General features: G+C 38.7%; 1 protein-coding gene across 3 annotated transcripts in view; it reads right to left on the reverse strand.

The window, feature by feature from the left end:
• The window catches only part of LOC111870425 (DNA repair protein complementing XP-G cells homolog), a 57,188-nt gene that overhangs the window by 38,133 nt on the left and 2,957 nt on the right, over positions 1-16,098 (reverse strand). For 2 of the 3 annotated variants that reach the window (XM_023862714.2, XM_023862716.2), the window contains exon 5: positions 3,235-3,443. In XM_023862714.2, coding sequence (XP_023718482.1) covers positions 3,235-3,443 — 209 coding nt within the window. Of the gene's footprint in view, positions 1-3,234; positions 3,444-15,875; positions 16,010-16,098 lie in introns of those variants that run through there. The other variant, XM_023862717.2, reaches the window with a different exon arrangement.

Raw genomic sequence — 16,098 nt, forward strand, 5'->3', positions numbered from 1 at the left:
GGCGTTTTAACTTTATGGCACGTCTCAGTTTCTGTAAAGTGTCTTCACAGCACTGTGCACTGATTGTGGCCCCATGCTCGAGAAATTCAACAAGCAGAGGGCCCTTGCAATCAAAGAAGATAATCATCACTTTACCGGAACGTGGGTGTACGGCTTTGGATTTCTTCGGTGGGGGAGAATTCACGTGTTTCCACTGTTGGCTCTGCCGTTTGCTCTCGGGTTCAAAATGGTGGCACCAAGTTTTGTCCCCAGTGGCAATACGGGACAGAAAAGCATACTCTTCCTCAAGGTATCATTGCAAGTGACCCAGTGATGCAGCCATTCTGTGAGTCTTCTTTTCCTCCATGAGTTGATGTGGAACCCAGTGCACGCAGATTTTGCGGTACAGCAGGTGTTTTGTCACAATGGCGTGTACGGAACCGTGACTTATTCCCATCAAAAGACCAATTTCTTCCACACTGATCCGTCGGTTTGCCCGGATATGACCATCCAACACAGCAATAACATCAGGAGTGATGACACGATCAGCCTGTCCTGGGTGAGCAACATCTTGCAGTGACACGCGTCCCTCTCGGAATCTCTTATGCCACACCAGAACATGCGAATGTGACATGCTGTGTTCACCGTAAACAACAAACGTGTGATGATGAATTTCTCATCCTCCTACTACTTCAGCAGTCAAAAAGCACACTACACTTCGCTGTTCTTCTATACCCTCCTCCATTACTGATGTTGGACAACCACACATAGCACTAACCTTACTTCCAGCACAAAAAAGGAACGACTAGTGTGCAAGGGCACGTTGTCACTGTGTTTTCCCGAGTCCCCACCAGATGTTCGTACCATAAGCAAATTCCAGTGTTACCAACTCGCGCACCATGCGAGTTATGCATGGTGACCTGTTTTCATTTGACTGCCCCTTATATTTTCATTCCTACATTCTGATGTAAGAAATTTTTCCCTCTTATTTAAAATTTAACCCTTTGGCGCGGTCATTTAAATTCCGCGGCCGCGTCTCCGGTGGTAATATATTCAGCTGGCCATTTAAATTTTGCTCGAAAATGATTTATTCATCATTGTTCTTAAATTCTATGAGATAGGAACATGAAACTTTCACTAAAATGATCTTAAAAGGCGGTTTTATAACCTTACCTTATAATATGAGCGCCCTGTATTTCGGCAATGGAAGTAGGTTGTTTAGTATTTGAGCAGTGAATGGTACGCCTTGAAGGATGAAACTTTCACTAAAATGATCTTAAAAGATGGTTTTTATAACCTTACCTTATAATATGAGCGCCCTGTATCTCGGTAATGGAAGCAGTTGGTTTAGTAGAAGGAAGGCCTTGAAGCATTCGTATAACCCAACGGTGCCCCACGTTCACCATTCTCCGCTCCAATATTGTGTATTTTTTTTGGCCCTTTTTTTTAACCACACATATGTGCGGCCTTGCCTTCTTACCCGTGAGGGGTATACTTCAAGGAAATGTCTTTCCGTGACCCGTTTAGTTGCCAGGTCAGCTGTAGTAAATTCAACGTTACGAGTTATCATAACAAGGGGTTGTTGCTATGCCTTTGATATTCCATCCATTTTGGCGGCAGGAGATGTCGTAGGGGTGACCACAGAATTCATGAAGTTATTCTAAGAACTGTCTGGTATGTAGTGAACGAAAGTAGAGCTTAGCTGGCTCAAAAAAATATTTATGGTCATCCCTCGAAACGACCACCAAGGTCAGTACGATAAAATGGAGTCAACTGGAGCGATAATACATGAAGGAATGAGTTCTTTTCCCTCCCCCACACACATCCGTATCGTCTCAGGGGGTGACCACAGTGTTCTGCCTTAAATTGTGGCGTTTTTCTAAGAAATGGGTGCTATGTACTGTGCGAAAGCAATCGATTTTGCAGGCATAAACTTTTGTACATCCCTCTTCTAAGAATTCCAATTGAATAGCCAGCTCAGGGCAATATGATATTATAAACACCAGCACATATCAGTCTCTGGTGTTTATAGCTTCAGAGCAAACAAAACACATCATTCATAACAGAAACAGCTCGCAATAGCCACAGGAACGTTGCTGCAAGACAGGCATATGTAACGACGACTTAGCGCTCTTAAGCGTGTGTCATTAAATACAGTCCTCCTGACAACAGGCCAGTGAAAAATCTAACAATCTACAGCAAAACCATCAATTATTATGGGCGTTATAACATACGTGTGCAGCTGGACGAAACATACACGTCGAACCCCCCCAGACGATTTAAATACCTGACGAAACATACACGTCAAACCACGCTGAACGGCTAAAATGTCCATGTTTATATTATAGGAATCTTAAAAAGACAGACATGGTCTCCCTGGTAACTGAAATGGCATTGTATCTGGGTTAATAAACAATAATAAAGTGCACCATAAGAGGAGCATTCTCTTCTAGGATTAATGCCACACAGTTCAGTAGAAAGCAAAGCCTTACTGCCTACTTCTTGTAAGCTACTAACTTGGCTTATTCTTCAACCCTGAAGATAGAAGCAGTACTTTCCTCTGAAATGTCAGTGAACTTCTGCCAGACTATATGCCATTACATCTCAGAAGACAGCATGCTTCAGTCACTGTTGTGAAACTTCAAATCTAACAAAAGGTGAGCTCTAGTTCAAGGTACGCCCACTCGCCCGCTCGCCCACTGGCCCGCTCGCCCACTCACTCACTCACTCATGCAGCTGAGCTCTTCTTGTAAAATGTCTATTCCTGAGACACATTTACTTAACTGAATCTGAACTTCATGCAGTTATCAGACTCATACATACTAAAATTGAATTCAGTGAACAATTTCTAATGTAAAGATTTCTATCTTCTGGGATATAATGCCATGCAGTCTGGTGAAAGTCAAGTTTTGAAGGAACATACAAAGCAGGCAACAAGGTGGCTTACTGTCTGCCTCATAGTGGTTTCTTGTCTGGCCTACGCTTTGATCCTGAATATGTAGGCCACATGTTCCTCCAAAATGTCAGCTGACTTTCACAACACTATACAGCACTATAGTCCAGAAGACAAAAATATTCATAACTACAACTGTGAGAACCACAAACCATATAACTTCTAATGCAGATAAAAATACCAGTCTTATTAATATCAGTTATATTATTTGGGGGATGAAATATATGGATGGATAATACACAAACAAGAATGACCTCTGCATTACATGTTCAAGCACAAAATGCAAAGAATTTTCAGCTTACCCTGATAATCCCTCATCCAATTTTCTCTCCTCTGGAGGTAACTCAAACATATCACTCTCCCTACATTGTCTTATAATGAGGTCAACATTATTTGCTTCCCTTCCAAGAACCTGTTTCAAAGCCGTATGTTTCACAAGATTCTTCAATAGCTGCTCTCGAATTCGACCAGCTTCCACTTCAGCTTTACTCTTATTCTCATTTCTTGTAGCCTGTAAAAACAGAACATGATAAATATACTGCTATATATTCTCTATTTCTTTAAAGCTGTGCAGGTGTAGCATCTACAGTAGAGGTGGACAAAAATTTTTGTTTGAAGGCCAAATGAGAAGCTTTAAATGTCTTGCTTAGCTCAAAAAAGGTAATATTAAGTCATATGGAAATAATTACTTTGAAGTATCTTCAAAATCAACAAAAATTGGTAACTGACTAAAATGATTCATTATCAGTCCTCAGCAAATTAATGTGGACAGATCAAACTGCTTATAGCTGCTGATAAATTGGTGTAAATGATTATGACGGAGTCTGTGAAACTGCAGTCAAATGTTCATCTGTATTTCGTATTCTTAAATCTGATTTGTTTAATTTCATTAAAAAAAGTTTCTTCATGGATGTGCATGGATGCAAAAATTGCTATAATCTCTCCAAACTCTTTGAAATTGTTGCTTTTGGAATAACATAACACTCCAAAAGAACTTTGCATACTTCACAGAATTGAAGTTCTCTTTTAGTCCTTTATTACACTGCAGGTCAGTCAGTTCCACCTGAAGATTACTGTCAGACTTTTCAATATCAAAGGAGAAATGGCTAGTCAGGAGATGAATTCTGATTTCTACACTAAGGCTGACAACCTTACCACCATATGTGAGCCAACTGTCTAGAGAAAGTGTGAGAGCCTCAACATCTCACAACCCTATGGACCCTCAGGGCCTGTTACAGGGACAACTTTACTTTCTTTTTACACTCTTGATATCTTTAGCTCTACAGAACTCTTCATGTAGTTTGCTATCAATGTTACTGCACTTACCAGCTGCACCAGAACTCATTTTTTTTTTTCATTAAGCACAAAAATGTGAAAATGTACTTCTCTTATCATCTTTTGTGACCAAAACCAGTTCTGATGAGTTCTGTCTTCTGGTATATAACATTACATTCTTACAGTAAATAATATTATTGCAGAAGTAAGTTCAACACCCTTGAAACAGAGAACCAGAAAAATAAATAGAGAAACCATTGCTCAACTTCAACATCTATTAGAAAATGAAACGTGGAAACCTATTTTCAAAAATAAGGATACAAATTATAAGTTTAACTCTTTTTTTATATATTTTTCTAAATATCTCTGAAGCCAGTTTTCCTATGCAAAATAAAAGTGTAAGTAGAAAAAAAAACCACTGGATTACACAAGAAATAAAAATATCTTGTAAACATAAAAGGCATCTGTATGTAGACAGCAGGAGCAGTAATAATCCCTACATGAGAACATACTACGTAAGGTACTGCAAAATCCTGAGTAGAGTTATAAAAGAGGCTAAAAGGCAGCATTACTGTAGGCTTAATAGCCAAAACATGTAACAGAGCTGAAAATTGTCTGACCTTGATATTAGTTGTGTTGTGACGGATATAATAAAAAGGCTGTATACTGTACCACAACAGGATGCATGAAATGAAAATCATGAAATTTTATTAACTAAATTACATTTTTTTTTTTTTGGCATTCAAGGAACAATGTTACGTTGGTTCAGATCCTACCTAACAGATAGAAAACAAAAGATTGAAATAAAATCATCAAATTCAATCCAAAGTACCTAATCAAACTGGGGAATAATAAAATATGGAGTTTCACAGGGGTCAATTTTGGGGCCTTTCCTTTTCATAATGTATATAAACAACCTCCCTCCTACACTAAGGACCTCACCAATACCTATAATATTTGCAGATGACACTAGTGTTATAATTTCTCGTAAAAATTTATGATTTCTGCACGTTATCAAGCAAGGTTCTTTCGCAAATGAGTAAATGGTTTTCTGCAAACAAGCTGTCCCTGAACCTAGAAAAAACAAATGTAATAAAATTTATAACAAAAAACTCACCAAAATATCCATTAAACATAGGATATAATGATAAAAATATAGAGGAGGGAGTACATACAAAATTCCTTGGCTTGCAAATTGATATTCATTTAAATTGGAAAAATCATATCAATCAGTGGATTCCAAAGTTAAGTAGAGAATGTTATGCAGTTAGATTCATGTTACATATTAGTAACATTGACACTCTCAAATCAGTCTATTCTGATTATTTTCACTCTTTAATGAAGTGTGGAATAATCTTCTGGGGTAATTCATCTGACAGTAAAAAGGTATTTACATTGCAAAAGAAAATTCTTAGAATCATGATGGGTGTCAAATCCCGTAATTCCTGTGGAGATCTATTTAAGAGACTACAAATCTTAACTCTGCCTTGTGAATATATATATTGATTAATAAACTTCATTACAAATAACGAACATTTTCAGATGAATGTGGATGTACACAGTGTTAACACAGGACACAAACACTGTCTTCATAAACCAACTGCTAACCTCTCATGCTTTCAAAAAAGCGCATATTATGCTGGGATCAACATTTTTAACCCTTTGACGTTGTCATTTAAATTCCGCGGCCGCGGCTCCTGCGGTAATATATTCAGCCGGCCATTTAAATTTTGCTCGAAAATTATTTATTCATCATTGTTCTTAAATTCTATGAGATAGGAACATGAAACTTTCACTAAAATGATCTTAAATTGTGGTTTTATAACCTTACCTTATAATATGGGAGCCCTGTATCTCGGCCATGGGTGCAGGTTGTTTAGTATTTGAGCAGTGAATGGTACGCCTTGAAGGATGAAACTTTCACTAAAATGATCTTAAAAGATGGTTTTATAACCTTGCCTTATAATATGAGCACCCGGTATCTCGGTGGTGGTTCAGAATTTGAGCGGAGTGTTACACGCATTGAAGCATTCTACTATAGACAGCGCTGACTCACATCACCATACCAGTACTGCGTATCTCTCATTTGGCTATTTTTTCCGTAAACAAAACATCTTCTGTGAGGCCCTGCCTTCTTCCCCGTGGGGGGAATATAAGAAGAAATGTCTCTCCGTGAGTCGTATCGCTACCCAGATTAGCTGCAGTAAATTCGACCTTCATGTTATCATAACAAGTGTTGGTGCTTCTGCGTTTCATTTTCCATCCATTTTGGCGGCATAAGACGTCGTAGGGGTGACCACAGAATTCATGAAGTTATTCTAAGAACTGGCTGGTATGTAGTGAACGAAAGCAGAGCTTAGCTGGCTCAAAAAAATATTTATGGTCATCCCTCGAAACGACCACGAAGGTCAGTACGATAAAATGGCGTCAACTGGAGCGATAATACATGAAGGAATGAGTTCTTTCCCTCCCCCACACACATCCGTATCGTCTCAGGGGGTGACCACAGTGTTCTGCCTTAATTCGTGACGTTTTTCTAAGAACTGGGTGCTATATACTGTGCGAAATCAATCGATCGTGCAACAATAAAGTTTTGGACATCCCTCTTCTAAGAATTCCAATTGAGTGTGTTAGTGTCGCCAGCTCAGGGCAATATGATATTATAAACACAAGCACATATCACGTCTCTTCTGTTTATAAGTTCATAAGAAACAAAACAGGCCTTTCATGACAGGAGAACGGAGAAACCTCTCCCAAGAGCAACAGGAACTTTGCTGCAAGACAGGCATATGTAACGATGACTTGGCGCAGATAAAGTCGTGTCTTATTTATACTCTGTTCTACTGACAACAGGCCAGCGAAAAATCTAACAATCTACAGCAAAACCATCAATTATTATGGGCGTTATAACGTAGGTGTGCAGCAGGACGAAACATACACGTCGAACCCCCCAGACGATTTAAATCCCTGACGAAACATACACGTCGAACCACGGCAACGGGTTAATAACTCGCCATCTGATCTCAGAGGTCTCATGAACGAAAAGGCACAATTTAAAAAAGCACTGAAATGATACTTAAAAACACATTCATTTTACTCTGTTGATGAATACCTATTGTCTAGAAAATAACTTATGTATCTTTAAAAAGCCTTGTGTGTAGTCACTGTGTATTTTTGGTTTCTCTTGTGTGAGAACTACATTGGGTCTGTACATATGTTTTGTATTTATATGACATATTCCACATCCTACAGTCATTTTGACTAACTTTGGATCCATGGAATGCAAATTAATACAATGTAATGTAAAGTAATGTAATGTAATTAGTCACTGAATACTGGGGTGATGTGGTACATCAGTATATTCAGCATCCATATCTCATAGCAGGCACATAAACTATCAATGGTTCAAAGCTCTTGCTCACATTTAATTCACAGGTTTCACAGCTGTACCTATTGCATGGTTCACACTCAAAGCAGTCTTTCAGAGTACTGACACTAACTTCATGGAGCTGAACCCTTCCTGAGAAGCTGCTACTTGTGCAGCTACTTAAGAATTTCCCAACATTTTATGGAATCCAAAGGTTCATTATCATGTTCACAAGAGCCCTCCACTGGTCCCCATCCTAGGACAGATCAATCCAGTCCACACCACCCAATTCTATTACTCTAATATCCATTTTAATATTACCCAACCACCCACATCTTGATCTTCCTAGTGGTCTCTTTCCTTCCAGCACTCCCACCAAAATCCTACATGCAGTCCTCTTTAGCCCCACCCATTCTACATGTCCTGTCCATCTCATACTCCTTGACTTGATCACTGAAATTATACTCGGTGAAGAGTACAAATGATGAAGCTCCTCAGGATGCAGATTTCTCCAACCTCCTGTCACTTCATCTCTCTTTGGACCACATACTCTCCTGAGCACTCTGTTCTCAAACACCCTAAGTCTACATTCCTCCCTTATTGCTAGAGACAAAGTTTCGTACCCATACAGAACCACAGGAATAATTACAGTTTGTATATTCTAATGTTTACATTTTTAGACAGCAGACATTAAAGACATTAAAGACATTAAAGACAAAGGGTTCTGGGCTAAACATTACCAAAATTCAGTCTTTTCTTAATTTCCTCCTGTATCAAATTTTGATTTCTCACTATCATTCCAAAATATCTTAACTCTGCCATATCTGTTAGCTACCTTCATGTCATAATCTTGCCCTGCATTCTGGTGACAAGAGAGCAACATATACAGTATGCGCCAAAAAATGCAGTACTGAAACTCGTGCATCTCAAACGCATATGTGCACTTGTCGACAGAGCAGAGCTCCAGCCGCACGTGTTCCCAGTAGTGAAAATGAAGTTGTGTTGTGCAGTTGTTGGAAATGGGTCTCTTGACGGAGGAAAAAGTATTCATAATTGAGTATTATTTCCGCTCATATGGAGGCGGTCGTGATGGGGGACTGAGTTTGATAAAGAGGACAGAACAATTCCAAGAGAGATTTAATAAGATGGCATCAAGTAACACAGTTATGCTGTCTACTGTTAGGAAATTTTGCCAATTTGGTAGTCTACTGTGTCAACAGAAAGGGAAGTCTGGTTGACCAGTAAATGTTTCGACAAAAGAGAATCACGCACGTGTTCTTCAGCAGGTACTGCATTTGTTCCGATGATGTCTACGATGAACGGCCTTGAAACTGAACATCAGAGATACGTCCATTCACCGATTGTTTAAGGACATAGGTGGATTTCTGTACTGGATACAGGTTGGACAATGCTTGACAGAGTCAGACATGCGAGCCAGGATGGTGTACTGTGGAACATTTTTCGCCATGGTGTATGAGGATCCAGATTTCTTGAGGAATGTGTGGTTCTCCAATGAAAGTCACATTCACTTGGATGGCTACATCAATCGCCAGAACTCGCTTCCTTGGTTTTGAGCGGCCAGATGTTATCGTCCAGAAACAGCTACATAGTACACGTGTGATGATATTGTGTGCTGTCTTAGCACACGGTATATTAGGCCCCTATTTCATTGAGGATCATCAACATAGACCAGCAGCTGATGTGTCACATTTACTTTCAGTCCCACCTGGTTTTCCTCCAACTTCCTAACGGCATATACTAAAGCAAAGTTGAAAAGCAGTGGCAATAAGCCTTCTCCTTGCTTTAGACCATTTTGGATAGAATACTTACGTTTCATTTAAACACATTTTAGTCAACCCGACTAGTTTCATGGGTACCCCAAACTCTTATGAGAATATTGTACAATACTTCCCATCTAAGTGACTTTCTTGTAGTACATGAATAGTTGATGTACTGTCTCACTGTATTCCCATTCTTTCTCCAGTATCTGACAAATTCAAAACATGTGATCAATAGCTGATCTTCTGAGTACTTCCTCTGTATAACATGGTGAAAAACCAAAATTTCCCAATTAGGACACATCTGATGTATAGTACCTTATATCCATTAAGAGGCCTACATTTTTACTTTTCAGATTCTGTGAACTGTCTGTGTTTGCAGTGATTAACTTCTTCTATGAGAGCTCGTGTCATCCATGAATTGTTGACAGCTTTTCATAAAAGTCCTCACCTATTACTGTGTCTTCCACAGCTTCCACACACAAGACATTCAGCAAATGCATCAAACTTGTCGTTCACACCTCATATAAATAATAGCAAATCTGTGTGTGTGTGTGTGTGTGTGTGTGTATGCATGCGTATGTGTACATTTTCTAAATACATGAAAATACTGTTATATAAACCAACAAGTATCTATATAAATAAAAATGTAAATGTTCGGTTGAGTCTTACCTAAGATCTCCAAAACTTCTTCACCGATCGCTTCGAAATTTTGACACAACGTTGCATTCGAACACCCGCATGTTTCTGTGTGCCTATTATGTAGATGTCACACCCATGACAGGTAAAAACAGGTAAAAACCTGTCACATGTTCCGAATCCAGCAGTCATTTCAATTGTAACGCTAGAACAGTTAGCATATACTTCCATGGAAACGCAATAACAGTTTGCCGTTGCTAGCATTTCATAAGCAATGGATGAAACTAACTCTTCGATAAGGTATTCCCTATCCCGTCCGAGCGCTGGCTATATGTATAAGAGAGTTTAGCTCTGGCGAGTGTTCAATATCACAAGTGTCTCGAGAATCACGAGGTCACAAGTGTCACAAGAGATTCCGAGTGAAATCACAGCATCTGCTGAGGTATAAATAGATAAATAAAAATGTAAATGTTCGTTTGAGGCTTACCTATGATCTCCGAAACTTCTTCACCGATCACTTCGAAATTTTGACACAATGTTGCATTCGAACACCCGCGTGTTTCTGTGTGCCTATTATGCAGATGTCACACCCGTGANATAAGCAATGGATGAAACTAACTCTTCGATAAGGTATTCCCTATCCCGTCCGAGCGCTGGCTATATGTATAAGAGAGTTTAGCTCTGGCGAGTGTTCAATATCACAAGTGTCTCGAGAATCACGAGGTCACAAGTGTCACAAGAGATTCCGAGTGAAATCACAGCATCTGCTGAGGTATAAATAGATAAATAAAAATGTAAATGTTCGTTTGAGGCTTACCTATGATCTCCGAAACTTCTTCACCGATCACTTCGAAATTTTGACACAATGTTGCATTCGAACACCCGCGTGTTTCTGTGTGCCTATTATGCAGATGTCACACCCGTGACAGGTAAAGACAGGTAAAAACCTGCCACATGTTCCGAATCCAGCAGTCGATTCAACTGTAACGCTAGAACAGTTAGCGTATACTTCCATGGAAACGCAATAACAGTGGCCCGTTGCTAGCATTTTTTTCTTCATCAGTGCAATCGATCTGCTTTAGTTCATTCAAATAATGCCTCGCAGAAGATCAAAGTTGGGTCGTCGTACTCGCAGAGCGGAAGCAATGCGTCAAGTAATTTCAAATCAAACCAGGGAAGAACGGGCAGACTGAGCCACAGCAAGGCGTGGCCGGGCACAGCTAGTTACAAATAAATATGTTATCCCAATTATTGTGACCCACAAGAATTATCACAGATATGCAACAATATTATCCATTTATTTATCAATGGTTTTCTGTGTGATTATGTAGGGATGGTGATAAGTGAATGATTTAATAGAAAAAAGTTCAAAGAAGCAGTCATGTCCTATTTTGAAGTATTCTTCTAAGCATGTGCCTGTAATGACCACGGAAAAGATGAAATTACTCATTCAGGACAGCTGGAATTCAGGTCAAATTCTTGAACACTGATAATCTCAATAATGAAGCAAGTATGTTGATCACTTGGACAGAATGTTCATAAAATAACCTACAACAAATAAACATTAGACAAAGTAGTCAAACAATGAAATCTGCACTGATATGTTGTGCAACAACACAATTCAAGCAACGACTGGAAGCTGTGAACTGAAGTACAAGAGCACTGTCTTCACTCATTTTATGTTGCCATACTTGATTTGTTGGATTCCATCCTCACTATCTTCTGATAAATGGTGCATAAAATCAATATCACAGTCATATGCAGTAAAGTGTACTTCAGAAATAGTACCAAATCCAGCTCTTCATTATTGCTAGTACCAAGAAACTTGAATACTACATCACAGAAAACCCTCAAAATTTAAGCAGAACTGGTTATGAATGTCACTGCCAGTACAGAGAGGGTTGTAGCAGTGGCAGACTGTGTGAACAGATAATTTCTAGAACTCCCAACATGGCAAAAATATTAAAAGCTGTTCACGAAACATGCTTTGCGAGTACTTTGAAACTTTGAAACTGAGTAGAAAAAATGTTCCAAAAGGTGTGAAAGGAACCAAAAAGGGTGAACTTATGGCATAACATTCAGGATCTCTAACAGTAATAAAATTGCATCTCTCTCTCTCTCTCTTTCACAAGCACATGTGCGCGCACACACACAAACACACACAATGTGACCATGACATCAACCTACCACACAAACCACAAAAAGTGATAAGCAGTAGAAATGTGTAAAAAGCCCGTCTGTGTGTTTGATTCCAACAGACATTTGTGCAGGTATGATTTGAATCACATCCTGATGACTTAATCATGAGTACTAAATCATATGTTTACATACAGACAGAACACAAGAAATCAAACGGGTCAACTACAATTTAGAGTGCAAGCTGTAGAAGCTCTCCTTTTTGTTCAGTACCAGAATACAAGCAAACATGGTATCAGGCTGATACTCGCCAAAAAGTGTTAAATCTCATTTAAATCCAGTTCATAAAGAAGATGCCGTTGACAAGATATCAACACCACAAGGATGTGATGTTCATACAAAACAGGAAAAAAATAGCATATCAGAAGTGGGGTGCTGTACTGTTCTGAAAGCAACACTAAACAGAATAATTAGGTGATGAGCACTAAAACACAAATTTCCTTCGATCTAGAAGAATCCACTTTTAAGGTAAACAAGCTGAATTTCATGTAGATTTATCAAATATGGCTTCCTAAACAATCTCATAAATTTTTAAAAAGATACTGATTTCTTTTTCAGCTGTACATATTCCATGTCCAGTGTAATGGGGCAGCCTCTATTTTTAGTAGGAGGGGCATTATAATTACGTACTCACAGATATCTCTCCCTGTTATAAGACTCTGATTAACTAAGGTCTTTATTATTACCAGGAATAATAAGGTTGACGAGGAGAGTGCTTGAATAATGAAATACTTCAGTGAAGCCTCAGTAGTGAAAATATTTTCTTGTGATGATATAAGTGGGATAACTGGTATGAGATTAATTTCCAATCCTATCCAGGCACCAAGCACCCATGTCCAGAAATGGAGGCATTTAATGTCTCATCACAAAAGCATTAGCTATTATTTTGTCTGAACACAATACATTCTGCATCAGGCTACAACAGCACCACATTTCACATAAAAATTTTCTGAGGCATATTTATAATTATAATTTTAGTGCCACATTTTCATTATTACACTACAACACTAAGCACTTACACACACTTGAATGAAGTAACATGACACATCAGGGATTTTCACAATATCTGCCCATGTGACTCATTACACTGACACAACAGGATTGGCAAACCACTGAGAAAATCATCTGCCATGTATGTTCTTACGACAAATCTGTCCATGACATACAGTTGTTCCCTGGATACTATCCATTCTCTGTAGTCAAAATTATATCTGTGTTTCATAAGCTGTCTGAATCTCTAGCTTCATGCTGCAGACAGAATCTCTTCTTCAGCCAATGAACAATGTCAAAGGAATAACCTTACATTACAATATCAAACCAGTGTCACAATATTTAGAACAATAAATCTGTCCATTCCGACAAAAATTAATTCCGAACAATGAAACCAACCATGGAAATAAAAAATAAACTTAATTTATAAAATAAAGATGGCTTTATATTTCAATGAACTATTCATGACTCACTCTTTATCTTTCAAGCACAACTGAGTAAGTGTACAAATAAGGTAAAGCTATCCCTAGACCATGGAGGCCCATAGGGTTGTGGGATGCCGAGGATCCTACATTTTCTAGACAATCGGCTTACAGATGGCGGTGAGGTTGTCAGACTTACACGCTGGCCAACCTTTACCCCCCCCCCCAGGAAGATTCCTGGTACTCATTTCTGCTAGAGGCTGAGTCAACCCCAGGGCCATAATGCAGCTGGAAGGATTACGTCAACTGAAAAAATCCACCTCATCGGGATTCGAACTTATGACCTTCCGGCTTGTAGCATAGTGTCACAACCCTTTTTTTTTTTTTGCCTTTTATATTTCAACGAAATATTCATGACTCACTCCTTTATCTTTCAAGCACAACTGAATAAGGGTACAAACACAGTATAAAAACTGCGCAGACAGTGGACATTCAAATCACCTATTAACAGTCTGAAGAAGACCATAAAGCACAGAGCTAAGTGTCAGCTCTACTGCAGCAACACAACGGAGCAGAGTGCTGCTGTCAGCTCTTTTCATAAACATAAATTCTGCCTCCATCTGCCACAAAATATGTGTAGTAGTAGTAGCTGAAACAGATGTGATTTCTCACACAGATAATTTTATAAAATACTGCATATTATAACTATTTACTTTAAATTTTATTTTAACTGACAGCATGCATAGTCATGACCCAATGTTCAAAAATCACTGTACATGTGATTACAGCTTCTCAGTTATCTGGAAGCAATTCCGGTCTGTGACTGCACATTACTAGCTCACGAAGCAGAGCCAGCATGCAAGGTCAATATTTCAATTGCAAGTCTCTAATAAGATACGCTTGGTTGGATAATATGATAATGAAGAGAGGAATGACAAACAAGAAGAAAAAAAAAAGATCCCTCTTTACACAAATAGCTCTAACATATGAAGGCAATGCTAATCATTCTTTGGGTGCAATAAATCCAACACATGGTTTACGCTGGCAGTTAATATTAGAAGTACAAACAAAATTTTGGTTAGAAAACCTGAAGGGAAGACAGCACTTGCAATATCTATGTGTAGATGGAAGGATGATATTGTGATGAGTATGACCATTGCTAGGCAATAGTTCGGTAAGCACGTTCCTGCTGCAATGAACAAACACAGAGAAACAGATTTACAGAGGAACTGTAAGACATGGTGACTTATATTAAGTTCACCCCAAATTTATAAAAGAGATAGCTCAGTTCATTTGAGAGAATGAGCAGGGAATTTCTGTTCATCATTCGTCACAGTGGAAGAGAAGACACTTGTAGTCCAGTAGGAAATGGAGCATTTCTTAAGCAGTCATTGATTGTGAGCTGTTACAATTGGTTGTAATTGTAAAAGAAATGCCAATAAATCCAATCGCTGAATCCAGAACCTGTTATTATTTCTCATGCAAACCCTGGACATGTGAAAATATTATAATGGGCCTTAAAGGAATATGTTGTGGTAATGTGAACTGAATTCACTGACTTGGTATTGGGTCCTGTGGGGCTTTTTGCAAATATGATTAACCTTCAGGTTACATTAAAGGAGAGAAATACTGTAAATGGGTGGGCGATTATTAGTTTCTTGACGCTTCTCCTTCAAGGAATTAGTCAATTATACTAGGTAAACACAATACATATGAGCATTTGAATAGAATGAATTCTGAAAATCTTATGAAATAAATTCTAACAGCCAAGGGGAAAGAAACACGCTGGTGGACCAAGACAAAACTGAGCTGAAGTTCAAAACAGGCTTTTTCTGCCTAACTCATGAACATATACAATGATAACACAAGGACTACAAAAGGACATTTAAGCTGAACTAAACTCAAAATTCAGAAGAGGCAATGGGAGAACATGCTGAAGAGTTCGATCTTCCGGGATATAACACCGTGTGGCCTGGTGAAAGTTAACTGATGTTTCAGAGGAACACATTATCTTCATTATCAATGAGCAAGCCAAGAGCACAGCATAAAGCATGCAGAACTCTGCTCTACTTGCTGTCTCTTTCTAGCTGGTCTTCTGCTTGGCTTATGCTTTAACCCTGAAGATGGAAGTGAAATATTCTTCTGAAATTTCAGTTGACATTCAACAGACTACATGGCATTATATCCCAAAAGGCAGAACTGTTCACAGCCACCACTGTAGGAACTACAAATCCAACATAAGAAAGCATATGGTCAATGAAAATCTTATTGATTACCTCCTTCCAAGCCTTACTGCGAGATGAATGAAGCAGATGAATGGCACTCTGAAAGGAAGGGGAGCAGTTTTTCCACACGAACAAAATAAAGAATAAGGAGAAATAAAGGACCATCAGACACGGAGACATAAAGGTCTGAGAATAAAATGTTGAATCACATTTGAATAAGGAAATACTTGCCAGTTCCCACAACAACTATAATTATCATAATTCAATTCTCACA

Source organism: Cryptotermes secundus, unplaced genomic scaffold (assembly GCF_002891405.2).
Source record: "Cryptotermes secundus unplaced genomic scaffold, Csec_1.0 scaffold1366, whole genome shotgun sequence".
In the NCBI taxonomy this organism is placed as follows: domain Eukaryota; kingdom Metazoa; phylum Arthropoda; class Insecta; order Blattodea; family Kalotermitidae; genus Cryptotermes; species Cryptotermes secundus.